We start from the raw sequence: 18,573 nt of genomic DNA, 5'->3' as shown, positions 1-18,573 counted from the left end.
GAAAGGGAGGGAAGGGACATCAAATTTATACTTCATGATTTTAAACATTAATACCTGAAACTTCCCCCCAAAAAATACAAATAAAGACTTTTAGTCTTGTAGAGTCTTGAGTTGGGAATTCAGTTCAAACATGTTTTATAAATTTAGAGACATATATACCCCGCCCAGGAACACCATGCCGTTTAGATTATAAGGGAGACCCGGGACCGGCAAAGAAGACCGGACTACTGCCGGTAGCAGTCTGGTCTGCTGGGTCTCCTGGCATATGGGTCCTGTTTGGGATTTTAAAGAATAACATTTCTGAAATTTTAAAGAATTACAAATTTTGTATTGGACAAATTTGCACACTCACCCATCCTTCATTGTCGATGATACTTAACTGACTGAGATGTGACTTACATTGTGCAGTAAGACTCTACAATAACAGTGATAATGGCTGATATTTGAAAACCTATGTCTGCTATTTCCTGTTGTAGATTGAATGGTGTTTGTACATATTTGTATATAGTGTGTTTCTGTGTACTTTTTTTTAACCAATTGTAAACATTGAAATGTTCACAAAATCTGAAGTGATCTCATGATAACTAGCTGTAACAAATTATATCAGTCACATTGCTCTACATTCATATACATTTTATCTAACAGGCTGACAAGTAAAGACTAAACTGTCAAGTTTTACCTCACATAATGATGCAAATGATACAATGATTTCTTTTTTTTTTGTCTTCCCAGTTTCCCAGGCATTTAACTAAACATCAGTAGCCGCTCACGTAATCGGCTGCAAACCCAGTCCAGTAGTTCGGAACCTTTCGTGTGGGCTCCTCCTTGGGCTCGGTGGGCTCCTTCTTCTCCGGCTTCTCCCTCTGCTCTTTCAGAAGCTGGTACTACAAAAACAGTGAACAACAGAAATCAGTCTCAGTTCTGATCTGGTCTCACCAAGGATTCAGGCAATAACTATATAATGAAAGTTTATTGCAAATACTTGCCCGAGGGCTAATTGCAGTTACAAGCAACATAAGAAAGAAAATACAGTGGTATGTGAGACTATACGTCTAGCATTATACTATATTCTACAACATACATGGTACTATTTTTGCTGGGTTTGACTTCTTCATATTGTGCATGCACAGTTGCTGCGTAATCTGTTACCTTAAAGTTTATATAATATGTATGAGATCTAGTCATGGGAATTAGGATGAAACGTTACCCACCAGGTGAAGGCCTTCTACACACAGAGCGCCGCTCGTGGTATAGATGGCCAGGTTCAACGCTGCCTTCTTCCAAACTGGAAGGAAAGTACACAAACTAATTGTAAACTCGCCTGAAACCACAATATGTTTCAGTGGAAGTACAGCACACATAAGATCCTTTTGAAAGTTTCTTCCTGTATTATGAAGGACTAACAAGGTTTGGGTTCAATGTTCAGGTCACCAGGTGTAAGAAGTCTAAAAACCATGTAATTTTAACTTAAGCACCTGAAAAAATAGAGCCTCAACTGAGATAGAGATTGTTTTGACATGGGTATAGAGCTCTAGAAAAAGTTCTTAACACATACAGAATCTTAGCACTTATCTATTGGGTCTATACTGGCCAGAAAAAACAAACAAACAAACAAACTACAGCATAACAGGAGAAGAAGAGACCATCTTACCAGGATTCACCGTGAAGGTACTGAAGTTAGCAAATGCCTGGGCAGGTGGGACGGTGCCCAAGAAGCCGCGAACGGCCATCCTGCCCAGGCTGAACATATAGACTTTCCTGAGGAAGAGAGAACATTCATTCAAAACATGAATAAATAGTAGTTGTAACTAGTGCTGTGTACCGGTTTACTGGACCGGTTCCAGAATTGTAAAAATGTTAACTTTAGGTTCAAGTAAAATAAAATCTAAACTTTAGGGGTTTTTTTCAATGATGATTCACTAACCGATTCCGGAATGCAATTTTGTATATGCCATGGGTTTAGGTCCGGACTTACGAGTCCGGAATTGAGCCTAAACCTCTGGACTTGAATCTGCACCTGAACCTAAATGTGGGTTTAGGTACTCAGCACTAGTTGTAACGGTGTGGATGAAACAGCCATCTTCCTATGACTACATCTGATTTTTCAATAAACCTATTCCCTGACATTATCAGTAGTTAAGCCGCTAAGATTATGGGGAAAGTTCTGATATTGATAAAGTAATTTACGAAGCCCCCCTCCCCACCATCGCTGCAAAGCTAGCGAGTCAATCGGGTTGTCTGCCTGTGTAGATGTGTTGACTGTGCAGTTAGTTTTTTACTTACTGACCTCCGTAGCGTTTCTATACTTTGTGTAAAAGTTAATACTCTGCCAATAAACAAGAAAGTGGTTCTTTATGAATTATTATGACCTACAGAAAATTCCTAAATCAACTGTTCGGTAAAAAAAATCCTGCCCCTCCCGCCAAACCCACCCTTGGATTTCGTTGGAAAAAAATACTCCAGATCTCGGAATTTTCACCTAAACGTACGGTAAAACTCTGGTAGTTACTGCTAGAAATGCCTGTGAATGTTCTAGGAACATCGTAATATCTGTAAAACTTACAGAAGCGCTGTTTTTTCAGTCACAGGACGAAAAAGATCTCTGGAGCTCTCGGCGCTGTGTTCGCTCTGAGGGCGTCAGACGATGAATGATGAGCAATGTTCCTGATTCGTTGCTAAGTGCGCTGCGCGGAGTCCACTTATTTTCGCGCGGGGGTGAACATGGCAATTCGTAAATTATTTTCACCACATACCGATTGTTTTGACGTTTTAAAATCACAATTATTGTTATACATAATTATAAACTATATGCAATAGTTTAGTTTTGTACTATGAATACGTTTTTGTCTAAATGTTCTAGTTGGCAAGAAATCTAAGTTACCTACTGAAACGAGTGGAACGTTCTAAAATTTGCATATACAGGGATTCCCTATCAACGGCGCGGCGGTAACCGCGAAATGTAAACACAAGCCGGAGTGTGGGAGGGGGGCGGAAATTTAAGTATAATTTTAAGAATTTCGCGTCACTTTTACCACAAAAAATAATGAAGAAAACGGAATGAAATAAAAGATAGACCGAAAAGATGATCGCTTTGCTATATGAAATAAAGAGAAACAACATCTTTATTCACGTCAAGCCATGATAATATAAGATAAATCTGTGTATTTCACTCATGTGCTGCGTTTTTCTCCTTTCAGTTGCGCTTTACTTTTCTTTGGTGGTGCCGGTGTTCTCTTATTTCACCTTGTTTTATCATTTCCTTGCTTGGTCCGAGATCTCTACTACATAGCCTCTAATCTTGGCATATAGCCTGTTACTAAAACGTGTTACGTTGGTTTTTTTTGCTCTTCATTTGCGCTCATACACGAAAACGCAAGTGACTTTACTCGAAGAAGCTACGGTAAACCATATTATGTTGAATCTGAACGTCATTTCATATGGAGTTCTTAGATTGTTAAGATAAATCACCCTCGTTGTTTTGACTTGCTGAACGTCGTAATGTTACTCAGGCGTCGCATTCTAGCGATCTTTCGATCTCTACTGGAACTCTTTACAATACTACTGAGTTGCTCAAAACTTGTCAAGCTGTCACCTCAGCAAGTTGCTGGTATCACACCTAGCGATCATTTATATTACTGCAGTACAACGAGCTCAGGATGGCACCTGCCTGTTGAAGGTTCGTCTTTGCTACAATATGTCAGCTAATAAAATTGCAATTTAAACCTGAACTTTGTACAGTTTAAGTACAAATAAAAAAAGTATATATATGTTTGGCTACTGGCGTTACTCGGTCGGAGGATGATGAAACTACGATATAACGTTACTATATTATGTTGAACCTGAACATTATAATTATTTTCATGATCATGCTACGCCACACGACCCCACGTGTCAATATGACAACGCCAAAACACTTCGAATACAGCAAGGAACAACAAGGTACAAGTTCCACTTCTTGTTTTAATTTGCCAAAGGTATTACACACACGAGAACAAAGAAAAAAGCTGTCAGCAGCAGAACAAAGAAATTTAACCAGCAGCATTTTTCTCTCCAACTCTCTGTACACAGCTATTAAAAGCGCCGCTACAGAGGATGGGGAGGGGTATCCGATACATTACAGCGTAAAATGCTCAAAGAGAAGTAACAACGGTTATATAATACAGGTTAGTTGAAGCGCGTACAACGAGTAGCATTCGGCCATGTAAGACACCGTTCACCAATTTTCCCGCCATTTACAGGAAAGTAAGTTCGCAGAAATATAAAGTCTCAGAGGAATAAGATACAAACACAGCTATGGAAGGTATCAGTATTGTCACATATACAGACAAAACGTACAATTAATGCTACATTCCTTTATCAATTTGACACAAATTTCCTAACCCTAAAAATATCTCCTAAGTAACAAAGCAAATGTTCTACATGCAACAACAGTTATGCTACAGTACAGTCAATAGCATCATTGTGAGTTTGTGGCGTAAATTTCATTAAATTCATGTGAAGGCTTGGATGTGGCTTTATCCCTCACCAACGTTCCCCCCAGACTATGACATTATAGCAGTCTAGTTACATGTACGCAATGTGTATGTTTGGGGGTGGGGGGTTCGGTTGTATACTGTGGCCAGCATACCTTTGCTGCCTTCTTAAAAAAATTATGTCGTCGTCCTTAATACATTGGTTGGGGGATATAACATAAAAGTAATGAATATGATTTTAAATTATCAGACACGTGCCACAACCTTTACCCATAAAATCATATTGGTACGTTCTAAAGCCTGTCACCAATTACAGGTGACAAATATTGCAACCTTGTAATTTTATCCTAACAAGAGTTCTACAGCAAGTTATTGCCATAGGGTATCATTAATAGTATAAGAACTTAGGGTTGTCAGAATTTAGGGGAGTAAGCCACTAAATGCTCAGTGAACATGAGGTGTTTGGGTCTGTGCTTCTATGAATCATCAACAAAGTTTAAGTCTAACATTCGTGTACAGTTCAACTCATCCAGTTTTCTGTTCCATGACTATACACATGTGCATGGAGTCAATGTAGAGAAGCGACTGGGGAATATTTGCTATAATTCTACATGTAGGTGCCTTAACCCTACCCTGCTGAAGTGGCCTTTTGGTACCACAATTTGTGTTGGTTACAGGGTTGGGCAGCAGGGAGAGGGTTAAGGTGTAGAGAAACTGTCTAGTACTGTACTACGGTACTGTGTTCTACTACAGGACAGGCCCTAATCTCCAAGCAGATCATACGGTGGCAAGGCAGTATCCATTGGCCAGAGGAGTGTGCATTTAGCCAATGGATACTATCTGACTATTGGATACTGCCTGGCCAATTCAATACTGTCTTTTGTGGCCACCGAAAGCTTGGATCTGCTTGGAGATTGAAGGTCATACTGTGTTCTCACGCTTTCCACTCGACAGCGATCGCTGATCCACCAAAACTGGATTCGTGTGACCCTTGATTATGTTTACCTTTGCAGAAAGAAAGCATATTGTTTTTGCTGTGTTTCTTCTTCCTCTTCTTCTCCAAACAAATAAGGTCAATGACCTGAACCTGATGTCTGTCACCATGGTAACTAGTGTTGGGTTACATACTAGTAATGTCGCAATTTTAAAGCAGGAGGAATTTAGACATCTGTCACCATATAATTATATGAATGTGTTTGAGTAAGAATTAACAGAGCAGACCATATGCGAAGGTAAACATTATGCACTTGCTTTGGAAATGTTAATTTTCTAGTTTTGTAATTGGAATAGGATGAAAGAAACACAAAAACGAAATTTGTTGAGGGATCCGCCAAGTCTTTGGTCAGCCAGTGGTCACAGCCTGTAGAGGTGAGGGTGCTAAGGAAACCTTACAAGACTTGGTTAGCTCTCCACCTGAACAATATTTACATAATGTAATACATTCAAGTAATTTGCATATTATCTACAAGCCATGAAAGACAACCCCGTAAACTCTCCAAGTGACTCCAACAGAAACAGATTTTTACCTATTAGTAATTAGACAATTAATGATAACAAGACATATTAATGATAACAATTTGTACATACATGTAGAATTTCAATATTAATAAAAAATTCTAACATCATTCAAATGTCAATGCACCGATTGCAACGGATGGATTGTATTTGAGCACACTAACATGGCATGGTGGGTCAGAGGTCAATGGTCAAAAGTTAGCATGTCTGACCTGACCTTTGACCTTCCCATCTAAAAACGTGAGATTGTCGTGGCTCATAATGCTAAGTTTTTGCCGTCAGATTGAGTAATTAAATAATGATAATTACAATTATCATTATGTCTCTTAGTTGATTGCTTTTCTGCTTAGCAGAAATAATTAACATTAATTAAACACAACCAATGTACACTGTATTGCACTGATGGCATTTCGTAATGATGCTTATTTCATCAGGTAACAATATTATTGAGAGGCCTGGGAGTTCTCTTACGAACAACTTATTATAATGGAGTTGATAACACAGTTCTGTACTGAAAGATCAAATTGTCCACAATATATACCTGTCACCTTGGTAATATCACTGGTAGCATCATGGATACAGAACTATGGTTACCATAGCAACATCAGTTGTCATGGATACACCATAAGGGTCATAAACAAACAAGTAAACATTCTTCACATGCAAACAACAACAAACGGATATAGCAGCAGAGTTATGTTCCACACCACTACACATTATTGTCATGGCTGTAACATCAGTATTCAGACATTATCAATGAAAAACATATCACAAAATGCTACTCAGCTCTTTAAGTATATGAAATGCAGAAACTTTTCAAAAGAAACAAAACAAATTTTAAGAAACTGTTCAAAAGAAAACAGAAATTAGCCTAATATCAATATTATCATTGATGAACTACATTTAAGTACACAGCAGCAAAACCCAAGCTAAAACAACTTCACCCAAAAGTAGTCATTTCATTTTGCATTTCTTGTCCAGACTTGTTTTGCTTATGTCTCAGGGCCCTTCAATTTTGATATAATATAATATACTGTGCATGTGCAGTTTAAACTTGGGAAATAGCTTATTACATGTGCAGCTTGCAGCAAACTCCATGATTTTCCATTTCCTCCCTATTTGAGTTTTTCTAAGCTTTCTCTAAAAAAATCCAGATTTTAATTAAGTCAGTCTAGCCATAAAGTACAAACAATGGAAACCTTAAGTACTTATGCCAAATGTCTTCAAACTGTGCCAATTGCTTTAAATTGGAAACATCAAAACTATCTAAGGGGATTTTGCATTGTGTTGTCATGTTGTGATCTGTCATACGCAGTCTACAAATCAAACAAAAAAATCATGAAAAACCGTTCATAACTTTTTTTGAGTTTTCCTGTTGTCTCATCCAAAGGACCACCATCACCAGTTATACCTCCCCGTTGGAAGGTACATAGTGGTATAGTCCACAAGGCATCTCTTTGTCTCAGTTCATGAGTTAGGCGTATATGGAACAGGCAATAATATAGTGCTTTTTTTCACTCTCACGTCAAATGGTTCAGTAGCCTTACGCGGTCTAGATTTTTTTACAGCATTTAATTATTATTTATTACTTTATCATACTACTAGTGTTGCAAAGAGATTACTAGTATATTATAGGGGTTACAAATTCGTCTTTACAGGGAGAATTTTCTTCCGGCAACTTTCTGTTACTTTTCTATCAAACCTTGAATGTCCTGTGCTAAAAACTCTAGTTGTTTCTTCACCTCTTTGTACTTTTTTTCTATCAGAGGTTTGAGAAGCCTGAGTTGATTGAGTGATGCAGTAAGTCTGTGTACTAGTGTGTAGGGTGTGTGGTGCAGTGTTAAAAGGCATCCAGTGCGATTTCAGGGCAGGAAGACTAGAAATATTCTGAATAAGGCAATCTTTTTGATATTGACACATACATGTACTGCTTCACATTAGCACATTTCTGTCAGTATTTTATACTTTGGGCTTTTAAAACTGCAGTAACAAGCCTCAAGATGAGTCCTTCATTTTCTGGGTGGTACCCTAAAAATCAGTAACCATTTTTCGTCAGAATTTTGGTAATTTTTGTGGCGGTTTCAACTCAGTATGTCGATAAATGACTAGAATATTGGCTTTGAAAAATCGGATTTCCAAGCCCTAAAAACTGCACTGGATGCCTTTAATGACCCTGGTTTGGGACTTGCATGCTACGGGAAAGAGTTGTGACCTACAGGCATTCTGCAGCAATTGCTGAAATCTTGACTGTGCTTGAATGTTAGAAAGAGCAGGGGGGTCTGAAGCTGCATATTTATACATGTTGTTCTGTACAAACATGTTTTGTCCACCCTTACTGTCCAGACCAGTGAGAGAGAGTTCTTCTGTCCATCCTTTACCCAATTGAGAAAAATGTTCTACTTCTTTGACTGTGTTATCATAGTTTTGACAGCTCAAATTTTGCACCAAAACACCCACCCCACAATCCAACTTTGCTTCAGTAGTAGTACTACTAAAGGGGGGTGTTTTTATACATCATTTTCTGGGGCTTCTCCACTCAAGCTGTTCTCTGAAGAAGTTCTCGCGATAAGCCAAATTGAGAAAAATGTCCTACTTCGACAGTGTAACCATAGTTATGACAGCTCAACTTTAGACTGAAGTAGTATACAGACCCTGGCATAGGAGAAGGTTGAGGGGAATTGAAGGATATTTTTACACATCATTTTCTGGGGCTTCTCCTAATGTGCTGATCTTGGAGGAAAATAAAAATTTGCGCAAATCCAATTCTTGTGTTGCAAATTATGGTTCAGCTTTGCTTTAAGTAGTAGTACTACTACAGAACCATAGCATGGCATAGCAGGAAGTAGAAGAGGGGGTGTTTTTGTACATCATTTCCATTTGAGCTCCTCCACTCAAGCTGGTCTCTGAGGAAGTTCTTCTCGCAGCTCAACTTTCGCAACTCTGCTTCAGGTAGTAGAACTACATGTACAGACCCTGGCATAGGAGGAATTAGAAGGGGGGTGTTTTTACACATCATTTCCTTGGGCTTCTCCTGTCCAGCTGGTCTCGGAGGAAGTTCTTCTCGCGGTCTGCCTGCAGCATCTCCTCCTGAACGTGCTCCAGAGTCCTCAGCAGCGTCGTACGCTCCTGTTCAGCCTCCTGCAGGGTTATGGGTTAGTGGTGAGGGTTAGACATACGGGGGAAACAACACTCTTCTTAACCCTAACTTTGGGTTAGACGTGCTTGCATCAAATGCAAATCTTTTTTTTTGAAGCAAGATTTTTACGACTGGATGCCCTTCCTAACGTCAAGCCAAACCCTGGTAGGGCACAGTATCCCTCTAACTGAAGGGGGAAATACATGTCAAGTGCCTTTCAAAACGACACAACGTCTGGGTGCATGTCCACTTTTTAAAGAAAAATCTTGGACCTTTAGATAAAAAGTGGACCTTTGATCCTTGTGAGGGGTTTGGAAACCCACCTTGGCTACGGGCACGAATACTCACAAGAAATTCAAACTCTACTACTGGATAAATTATGGAGATAATTTCCAGAAGTTTCAAGTAACATCCACCACTCCAAAAGTGGTTGAACATGAAAAAGACTCAATGACATATAGTCATTGATTTGAACCTCCTTGTTGATATGTAAAGGAAATAACTCAAAGGTAGTTCCTATACCTGCAGTGCATGTTGGGTATCCAGCAGCTCTTCCTTCAGCTGCTGCTTCTCCCCCTGGAGGCAGAGGTTCTCCGACAGAAGCTGTGATGTCATACTGCTCTTCTGCTGTTCCCTCAGCCGCGCAACCTCCCTCTGCAGGCGATCGTTCTCCTCCTGTGGAGTAGAACGAGAAGAAGCCAATTTGAACTCTTGGTTCCTGGATTTTTGCAGCATTCATTTTTGGAACATGCATTTTTGCAGCATTTGTTTTTGTGGCATATCGTGGCAGTGCTAACCCTAACTCTAACCATAACTCTACCCCTAAACCCTAGCCCTAAACCTCACCCTGACCCCAACCCTGACCCTAAACCTTACCCTAGCCCTAACCCAAAGCCCAACCCTGAACCTAACTCTAACCCTAGCCCTAACCCTAACCTTGACCCTACCCCCACCCCTACCCCTGTCCCACCTTCAGAGCAGTGACCTGTGCGGCAGCAGCACTACTGTGTCCTCCTGCCTGTAACTCTAACCCTAACCCCAACCCCCACCCTAACCCTAACCCTACCCCTAACCCTAGCCCCAACCCCAGCCCTAACTCTAACCCTAACCCTAACCCTAACCCTAACCCTAACCCTGTCCCACCTTCAGGGCTGTGACCTGTGCAGCAGCAGCACTACTGTGTCCTCCTGCCTGTAACCCTAACCCTAACCCCAACCCCCACCCTAACCCTAACCCTAACACTACTCCTAACCCTAGCCCCAACCCCAGCCCTAACTCTAACCCTAACCCTAACCCTAGCCCTGTCCCACCTTCAGAGCTGTGACCTGTGCAGCAGCAGCACTACTGTGTCCTCCTGCCTGTAACCCTGGTGACGTGTGGTTTGCCGTTCTCCCTGGTACAGCCACACCCAGATGTGGGGAGGGCGACACACCTGCAACAGTCAGAATTCAATAAATCATGTAAATTTTTTTTTATAAAAACTTGATCCAAACTACATGTAGTAGAAAGATAATATTTTGCCAAGAAAATGCATAATGTTTACCTCACATCATTTAGCCTAACAGACTACAGTTCTTTGTTTATTCTTACCCAAACACAATGATCATATGTATGGTAACTAGCCCCCTCCAACTCTGTCCTGCAACTTGCTACATAAATTAATAATGTAACCCAACACCACTGGCTTCAGCACCAGTTACCATGGTGACAGCCGTCTGGTCCAGGTCATTGACCTTATTTGTTAGGAAGGCAAGAAGCAGAAAGGCAAGAAGAAGAAAATGGAGCAAAAACAATATGTTTGCCTTCTGCAAAGGTTAACATAATATAAGTTCTAACTTACAGACCCCCAAGACTGGACTATCCCATTCAGCCTCGGGGGTGCTCAGTTATTAGCCTGGGTTCCATCCTGGTTAGTTTACGTCCGCTCCTACAGTCGCTACCACCAACCATTGTAGGAGCGGACGTAAACTAACCAGGATGGAACCCAGGCTACTCAGTTATGGCTATTTACAATAATTACACCAAAGGGATACTTACAAGTGAGATGGAATATCCCGTCCTCCATCCTGACCACAGTGGCGCGGTCCACATGGATGTCGAGCGGGATGCTCCCGGGAGAACCAGGGTTAAGGGGAGGGCCATCGTCCTAAAAGTACGAGAGAACAGAGTTTACTTACCACTAAGACAGAGAACACAATAATAATTTTGAAATTTTCTCTCTTTTTCTTATTAAGTGGGTGTGTTGTTAATCATAAAATATAATTTTAAGGTGTGTGTTGTTAATATGCCTATATAAGTTTCAAAGTTAACAATTGGACAATAAGGATAGTTTAGTTTTTTCTTGAAGTTTGTGATCTAAGTTAGTCCAAGAAAAGTGAAGTTGGCTTGAAGGTTGTAATATTTATGGATTCTATAATTGTAACTTAATATATGTTAATATACTTGAACCAATACTTGGGGAAATCATAGCTGTTATAATTATTTTCTGGCATTTGTTCTTAAATATTTTAAGTTAATATTTTTTGTCAACAAGTACATGTAGCTTAAGGTTGAGCCAGTCAATCAGATTAGTCAATTAGTACAATCAGATACATGTACATGTCCTCGAGTATAGATATGAAGGGGGGGGGGCAGAAGTTTCTGAAGTCTTACCCAGTAGTCCTAAACAGAGCCAGCAGGGAAACCCAAACCACAGTTATTCATCAGTTATCAATACATACAGCAGCTTTGCTCACAAGGTGGGGGGGAGGGGGGGTCAAGGTATTTACCATTATTGGCTAATGACTGTTATTGTGCTTTTGTCATATTTGAATCATCTTGTATAGTACTATCTCAATTTTAATAATTATGATTGTGGTTGTAATGCTAATGATATTTCGGATTACAACAGTTAAAAATTTACTGTGTAAAATCAACACAATTCAGTCTCAAAAAAAAAAAAATGTCTGGAAAACTGAGTGCAGCATAAAGTTTAAATCTGGCAGGAACATCCAAATGTCCTAACAAGGGCGATGACTAACTTTGAGGGTATTAAATCATCAGTGACATGCTAAACCGGGTTTCATGAAGAAAGAAGAGCGGGAAAATGTAGAAAGATGGGTGATAAATACATGTACTAGACAGCTTGCTTTTCCATGTAGAACAAGAAGCAGAATATTAGTGGTGACAATTTGACTGTTCAAGAATAATGTGCTGTTTGGAACTTACCAAAGGTAGAAAAAGCTTGATCTGAGACAACAGAACAAGAGATACAGACGAGAAAGTGCAACAACATTGTCAGAAAACATGGGAACAAATAAAAAACATTTGTGACAAACAAGTAGGAAAAATGTGTGTCAAACAGACCGCAAAAAGTAGTTGTTCACACGTGACGATGTAGAAAGTGTTCAGAAACCAGTCAAAATTGGATGAAATGGCAAAAGCAAAATTCAACAGATGAATGTACCATGATCTAGAACCCCAGAGGTGCCAAAGAATTCATACATTTCAAATTTTGCAGAATACGTACAAATTTTACGAAATACACATCATACGATGCATTACTCAGAAACATACGATCCTTACTAATTTGGTGACCTGTGCCTGGATCATCAAATCAGTAAGAATCATATTTTTAGAGTAATGGATCTTTTGTACTCTGTAAAATTTGTATGTTTCTGGTAATAGATAGTATGTACTAGTATTCCGTAAAATTTGTATCTATACATATGTTTACTTGTAATAAATCATAATGTATTTTGTAAAATTGATGGATTCCATAAAATTTGTATGGATTCGTTGGCACCCCTGAACCCACAAGTTGTACATATTGAATGTAATTCTACTGTAACAGTAACTTAAACAAAAACTCACCACAAGGCTTAACTGTGAGTCGACGAAGTCCACTCTCATGGGCATGGGGGTGGTGAGAATCTCGTCCTCGATCAGGCTGGCGACCCCCGTGAGCGTTGACATGGTGACGACCCCGGCCGCGCCCTGCAGCTGCAGTTCCAGGTGGCCCAGCTTGGGGGCGTTGGGAGAGTACCGCGCGGCGTGGGGGCCGCTCTCCAGTCGGGCCGACACGTGGGGGGGAACGTCAGTCGCTGTGGGCAGCGGGACGTCCTTCTTAACTGGAAAAGGACGTTATAAATAATATTTTCAACATCACAAAGAAACGAGAAGAAGCCGAACCTTTACTTTAGAGTACTTTTGGAGCTTAATGTTGTAACAATTCTGTATTAGAGTAGTTTAAACTTTTAGAGCTTATGTTTGTATCAGTAGTCCTTCTTGTACTAAAAACATGTATATACCTTAAATATTTTGCCATCTGTTTACCTGTACTTGGCCCAATAGGACATGAATGTACGATAAAGGTTATCTGATAAAAACAACTGAGTACAACATAAGCACGAACTTGTAAGAAAAGCCTCAAGCCACTTTGAAATTTTGTTCTGTCATCTTAATTTTGTTCGCATCATGTCAAGCGAATTTTGAAATCTTGACCTTCTGAAACACTAGTGCTATTTCTTGCATTTTGATGGGCAAATTTTGTTGGTAGTAAATTAATCTTAATTCCATGACTCTCACATCTCTTTTCCTATATTTACACCGCGATTTTTGTCCATCAAAGATTATGGAGATACTATACTTAATAAACACTCCATGCAAATATTAAGTTCTTAACTTTTAGTGTCACACTTTACAAACTAAACAACAACAAAAAATATATGATATCTCAAATAAAAAATAATCTGGTTCAATTTATCTGTATGACAATATGATATGAAAAACTTTAAAACAATTTGAAAGCGAATACCTGAAAACAAACAAATCAAATTAGTATCAATAGAAATAAAAGGAATCGAAAAAGTAAACAACTGCGGGGAACAAAGGATTATGGGTAGCCGGAACCAAGGAGCCCCTGACAGGGAATGATGGGATGGATCTGAGAAAAGGGGAAAAGAAACGAGGCATCAAAACAAAGTGATGATAACACAGCCTAATTCTAACTCTACTGGAGAACAGAATAAACATTAACACACAGGCAGCATGCAGGGCTACAGTAGCATAGGTCTGAAAGGTGAGAAAAGGTCAATCACTGGTCTATCAAATATTTTCTGGGAAAAGATCCTTGTTTTGATTGATTTTGGAAATTTCCGACAAGTTCCTAAAAATGTATGAGCTAGTCTTTGTCACAATTGTACAAGAGGCCACATATTGTATCCAGAACTTCCATCTGTCTGGATAGTCTAAAAGTATCCAGAACCGTGCCTGGGGCAAATCTACGTTCTTGGATACACAGAGACTATCCAGAACCGCGCCTGATCCTAACCCTAACCCTTTCAGGCATAGAACTGGATTGACATTGTTCTGGATATGACAGAAACTATCCAGAACCGTGCCTGATCCTAGCCCTAACCCATTCTGGCATAGAACTAGATAGGCACAGTTAACTTGTTCTGGATACAATACCACAGGCCACACAGTTTCCAATTTTTGTTTTATTTAGAGACTGATGTGGTTCTAACTATACAGCTATCATGCCCGTAGCCAGGAGCCCGTAGCCCAAAAAGTGGACCTTTGGGCCTTGGGGAGGGGGGGCCTTTGGCCTTCGTCCGAATCCCCCAAACCCCCCTGGCTATGGGCATGGTTATCAAACGACCACAGGACAAGTTTAACCACAACGTTGATCTTCACCCCTTCTCCTGCGGGACGGGCTGTCTTCTGTCGGGAACATCGTCCTGAATTTGAAGTGACGCCGATGCCTCTTTCCTGCAAAGCAACATCGGTTATCATTTTGAATCTGGAAAATCAATACACTCAGAATATGAAAAGTATTTTCTGGTAGACCTCAGTTGAAGCAGGCTAGGTCGCGCCTTTGCTAAGTTGGTAGCACTTGAGAGATTGCCATAGAAGTATGTATGAAAATTATTATGAATTTCAAAGCAGATGTTATCTCTGACTAAAACTTTACACAATATATTTCATTTTTGACTGACAACATTTGGTGCAAAAGGATCCGAAGTAAAACATATACCCCCGGTATGTACCATGCTACAGTTACATGTTCTACTCTTTTTCTACTCAGTACTTGTAACTTTTCTTTTTTAAGTAGCAATCATAACATTCGCATTTGCAAAGCTAAAGAAAGCGTGAGTAAGGGAGAACAGTTCTTACTCTGGCTGATTTTAGCGAGAAAGTCCTGCACATCGACCTCTCTCCTCTCCTCGAATGAGATCTCCTGTCCCTGAAGTTTGGTGAAGTTGTCTCTCTCGTGATTCGACAATTCCAACCCAACATCAGACAAGTGCAGTACCAACACTGTGGCCTAGGGGGCACAAACACACAGTAAGTTAGATAGTTAGTTAGTCAGATCTCCTGTCCCTGAAGTTTTGTAAAGTTGTCCCGCTGGTGATTCGACAATTCCAACCCAACATCAGACAAGTGCAGTACCAACACTGTGGCCTAGGGGGCACAAACACACAGTAAGTTAGTTAGTTAGTTAGTCAGATCTCCTGTCCCTGAAGTTTTGTAAAGTTGTCCCGCTGGTGATTCGACAATTCCAACCCAACATCAGACAAGTGCAGTACCAACACTGTGGCCTAGGGGGCACAAATGCACAGTAAGTTAGTTAGTTAGTTAGTCAGATCTCCTGTCCCTGAAGTTTGGTGAAGTTGTCCCGCTGGTGATTCGACAATTCCAACCCAACATCCGACAAGTGCAGTACCAGCACTGTGGCCTAGAGGGTGCAGATGCACAGTAAGTTAGTTAGTTGCTAGTTCGATCTCTTGGCCCTATAGTTTGGTGAAGTTGTCCCGCTGGTGATTCGACAATTCCAACCCAACATCTGACAGGTGCAGTACCAGCACTGTGGCCTAGGGGGAGCAACAGCAAAATAAGACACCACATGTTCATGTACATGTACATTTTGTAGGTCCATCACAAGTAAGCTGTGAAACATAGAATAGCACTGTCCTAGGGGATCAAATAAAAACTACTGTGAGTGACAGTAATCAACATTAAATTATTTTACATGCTAATTCTGTACACATTGAGAAGGGTCAGAGGAAAGCTTGTTGGTAAGTGCTTTACTTTGTGTATATCTCTCTCTTGGCTTGGCTTCGTGTACCGTATAAAACCTTATGAAATCCTTAAAGATTGTTATTTAACCAAAGAGCTAAGGAGAGATAAGGCGAATTATTTCCTTCAGCCAGTTCGAAGTTGAATTTTTGCTAGACTAAATACAGTTCATGATTATTGTGGCTATGTTATAAGCATAGCTCAATCAGTGGACTATTACACATGTAGTGTAGCTTACAGTTTTTCTCTTCTTGGTTTCCTCTATGGTTGTTGCACTGCCGGCGCTCTGTGAAACCTCCTCTGTAGAACTCTCGCTGTCGCAGTACTCCAGAGTCACCTTCTTAGGTCTGGTCGAACCCTCTCCGTCTCCTACAGGACACAGATTTGGAAAAAATATACAAGAAATGTAACTCTTGGTATGTTTAACATCCGTGTCCATAATATCACCAGGGTCCATAATATCGCCACCTTGAGAAATATTTTTACTGCAACATACCCTAGGTATGTACATTTGAGGTGTGAAGGAGTGCATACCAAAAGTATGTTGCAGTAAAAATATCTTTAAGCACACTGTTTCTCAAGGTGGCAATATTATGGACATGGATGTTAACTGTTAAAATGTTACATTAAATAGATATGGTGCATAAAAATTTCAAAAATTTCCTACCCTGGTCTCATTGGAGAGATCTTTTCAGCTGACGCAGAATCAGATATGCTATGGAGTTATGATCATTCAAGCTTCCGAAACTTGCATCTTAAATCTTTCACGGATGTTGTAAAAATTGTTGATTTGATTTCTTTGAACTCAGACTGGTTAAAGATCATATTAATGACGACATTTATAGCACATTTTATGCCACACTGGGCTAAGTACAGGTCACAACAAAATGTGTTGACCGGATACAGTAAAACGATCATTTAGATAAATTCAACTTCTCCTCCCTTTTCAGTTATAGTAGAGATCAGGAACAGAATCTGAACAGAATCTGATACTTTTTTCAATGAAAGGTTTGTCTAGTTGCATTAGGAATATGAACTTTTCTACAGTGCTTAGGCCACCCCAATTTAATTTCTTGGTTAACGGATTCACCGCTTCATTTTTTTCTGATTTGCAAATAAAAATAAAAATCCAGAATCAACTGCAAAATGCTCATATTTTGCCCTGAACAGTTGAAAACAGTCTTTTTCATCCTAGTAGTTACAGTTATTCCATCTTTCAATGCAGTGGTATCATTAAAAGTTCAAAATTCATTGTTTAAATTTTGAACCAGCCTGGTGTGTTGACTTCATGGCTCCTATCGTACCATTTTGGGCCATAATAGGATGCCTAGGCCTGTTTTTATTTTTATTTTTTTTTCGGCCGCCCGCTCCATTATTTTTCTAGAAAAATCCGTTAACCAAGAAATTTAATTGGTGTGGCCTTAAGTGTATGAATTAGGGAATATACACTCAGTAACTGTTCATTTATAAAAAAAAAAGCACAGTTCCGTTGCTTCACCTGCCAGGACAGTAGGCCTTCTGTCCCTGCCGTCCTCCAGCGACGCCTGTCTGGTCGGCTCACCGTCACCGCCACGCTCAAACGACGACTGGTGGCTCACAGGGGCGCTCCTACTACCCTGGGGGGGATACAGCATATAACATTACTACTGATGTGTGTATAAAGTACACGACATCTCGCACACGTAGTCATCCCTCTGACGACTGGTGGCTCACAGGGGCGCTCCTACTACCCTGGGTGGACATAACAAATAACGTTACTACAACCAATTTGCACTTTTAGAAAAAGTATATTAATTTGTCATTTACTGAAAAAAACTATTCTTCTTTTAACTTCCCAAAACCCACTAATTTTGGAAAAGGTGGCCAGGGACATTACGTCTTCCATGGTCTAAAAAAGAGAAGTTAAACCCCTTAGACATAGTTTTAGACATAGCTATAGCTTTAGACAAATTTGTAATTTGCAATTAGCCCCCGGGCATGAATTTGCAATAAACTTCTCTTTGTCATTTGTCAGAATTTCCATCTGCCTTTCTAAATTATCTTGGCCCACCCACAGGTCGGATAGCCCTATGGAAATATTTTTTTATGAAATAATCCTTTTGAATGTTATTTTGGCAGCAAATGGCACAAATATTGTGCCTTTGAATTAAAAAAAATTGATTTCTTTTTGGTCAAAATATTCTGGCTGCCAGGCTAACCACTGACCTGTGAAGAAATAGAAAGGGTGTCGACCGATAGCGTGGACATCTCCGTCCCAGCCATGAGGTAAGGGTCCCCGCTATCCGTGCTAACTAACTAACTAACTAACCTGTGATGAGATGGAGAGGGTGTCGACTGAAAGTGTGGACATCTCCGTCCCTGCCATGAGGTAAGGGTCCCCGCTATCCGTGC

The 18,573-nt window shown here is 40.1% G+C and overlaps 1 protein-coding gene and 1 long non-coding RNA gene across 3 annotated transcripts in view; both read right to left on the bottom strand.

The window, feature by feature from the left end:
* Nucleotides 1-8,325: 8,325 nt before the first annotated feature.
* LOC109481638 (UHRF1-binding protein 1-like) overlaps nucleotides 8,326-18,573 on the bottom strand; it is a 38,907-nt gene continuing 28,659 nt past the window's right edge. Inside the window, exons 21-31 of the mRNA XM_019784217.1 lie at nucleotides 18,491-18,563; nucleotides 17,681-17,798; nucleotides 16,421-16,551; nucleotides 15,966-15,977; nucleotides 15,556-15,567; nucleotides 15,280-15,430; nucleotides 12,976-13,232; nucleotides 11,161-11,269; nucleotides 10,434-10,555; nucleotides 9,646-9,798; nucleotides 8,326-9,125 (exon numbers count right to left, since the gene is read on the bottom strand). Coding sequence (XP_019639776.1) covers nucleotides 9,000-9,125; nucleotides 9,646-9,798; nucleotides 10,434-10,555; nucleotides 11,161-11,269; nucleotides 12,976-13,232; nucleotides 15,280-15,430; nucleotides 15,556-15,567; nucleotides 15,966-15,977; nucleotides 16,421-16,551; nucleotides 17,681-17,798; nucleotides 18,491-18,563 — 1,264 coding nt within the window. The 3' untranslated portion in view covers nucleotides 8,326-8,999. The remainder of the gene's footprint in view (nucleotides 9,126-9,645; nucleotides 9,799-10,433; nucleotides 10,556-11,160; nucleotides 11,270-12,975; nucleotides 13,233-15,279; nucleotides 15,431-15,555; nucleotides 15,568-15,965; nucleotides 15,978-16,420; nucleotides 16,552-17,680; nucleotides 17,799-18,490; nucleotides 18,564-18,573) is intronic.
* Nucleotides 15,634-17,793, bottom strand: LOC109481727. 2 transcript variants are annotated; one of them, XR_002140922.1, is made up of 3 exons: nucleotides 17,681-17,793; nucleotides 16,421-16,551; nucleotides 15,634-15,704 (listed from the first exon to the last, which is right to left on the bottom strand). It is a non-coding gene; the product is annotated as an uncharacterized LOC109481727 (long non-coding RNA). The 2 variants fall into 2 exon arrangements; XR_002140923.1 differs by lacking the exon at nucleotides 15,634-15,704 and adding an exon at nucleotides 15,895-15,977.

The sequence above is a fragment of the Branchiostoma belcheri genome, unplaced genomic scaffold, assembly GCF_001625305.1.
Source record: "Branchiostoma belcheri isolate BF01 breed outbred unplaced genomic scaffold, Haploidv18h27 scaffold57, whole genome shotgun sequence".
In the NCBI taxonomy this organism is placed as follows: domain Eukaryota; kingdom Metazoa; phylum Chordata; class Leptocardii; order Amphioxiformes; family Branchiostomatidae; genus Branchiostoma; species Branchiostoma belcheri.
Note: the sequence above shows the minus strand (reverse complement) of the source record. Positions and strands in the feature narration are given on the sequence as shown.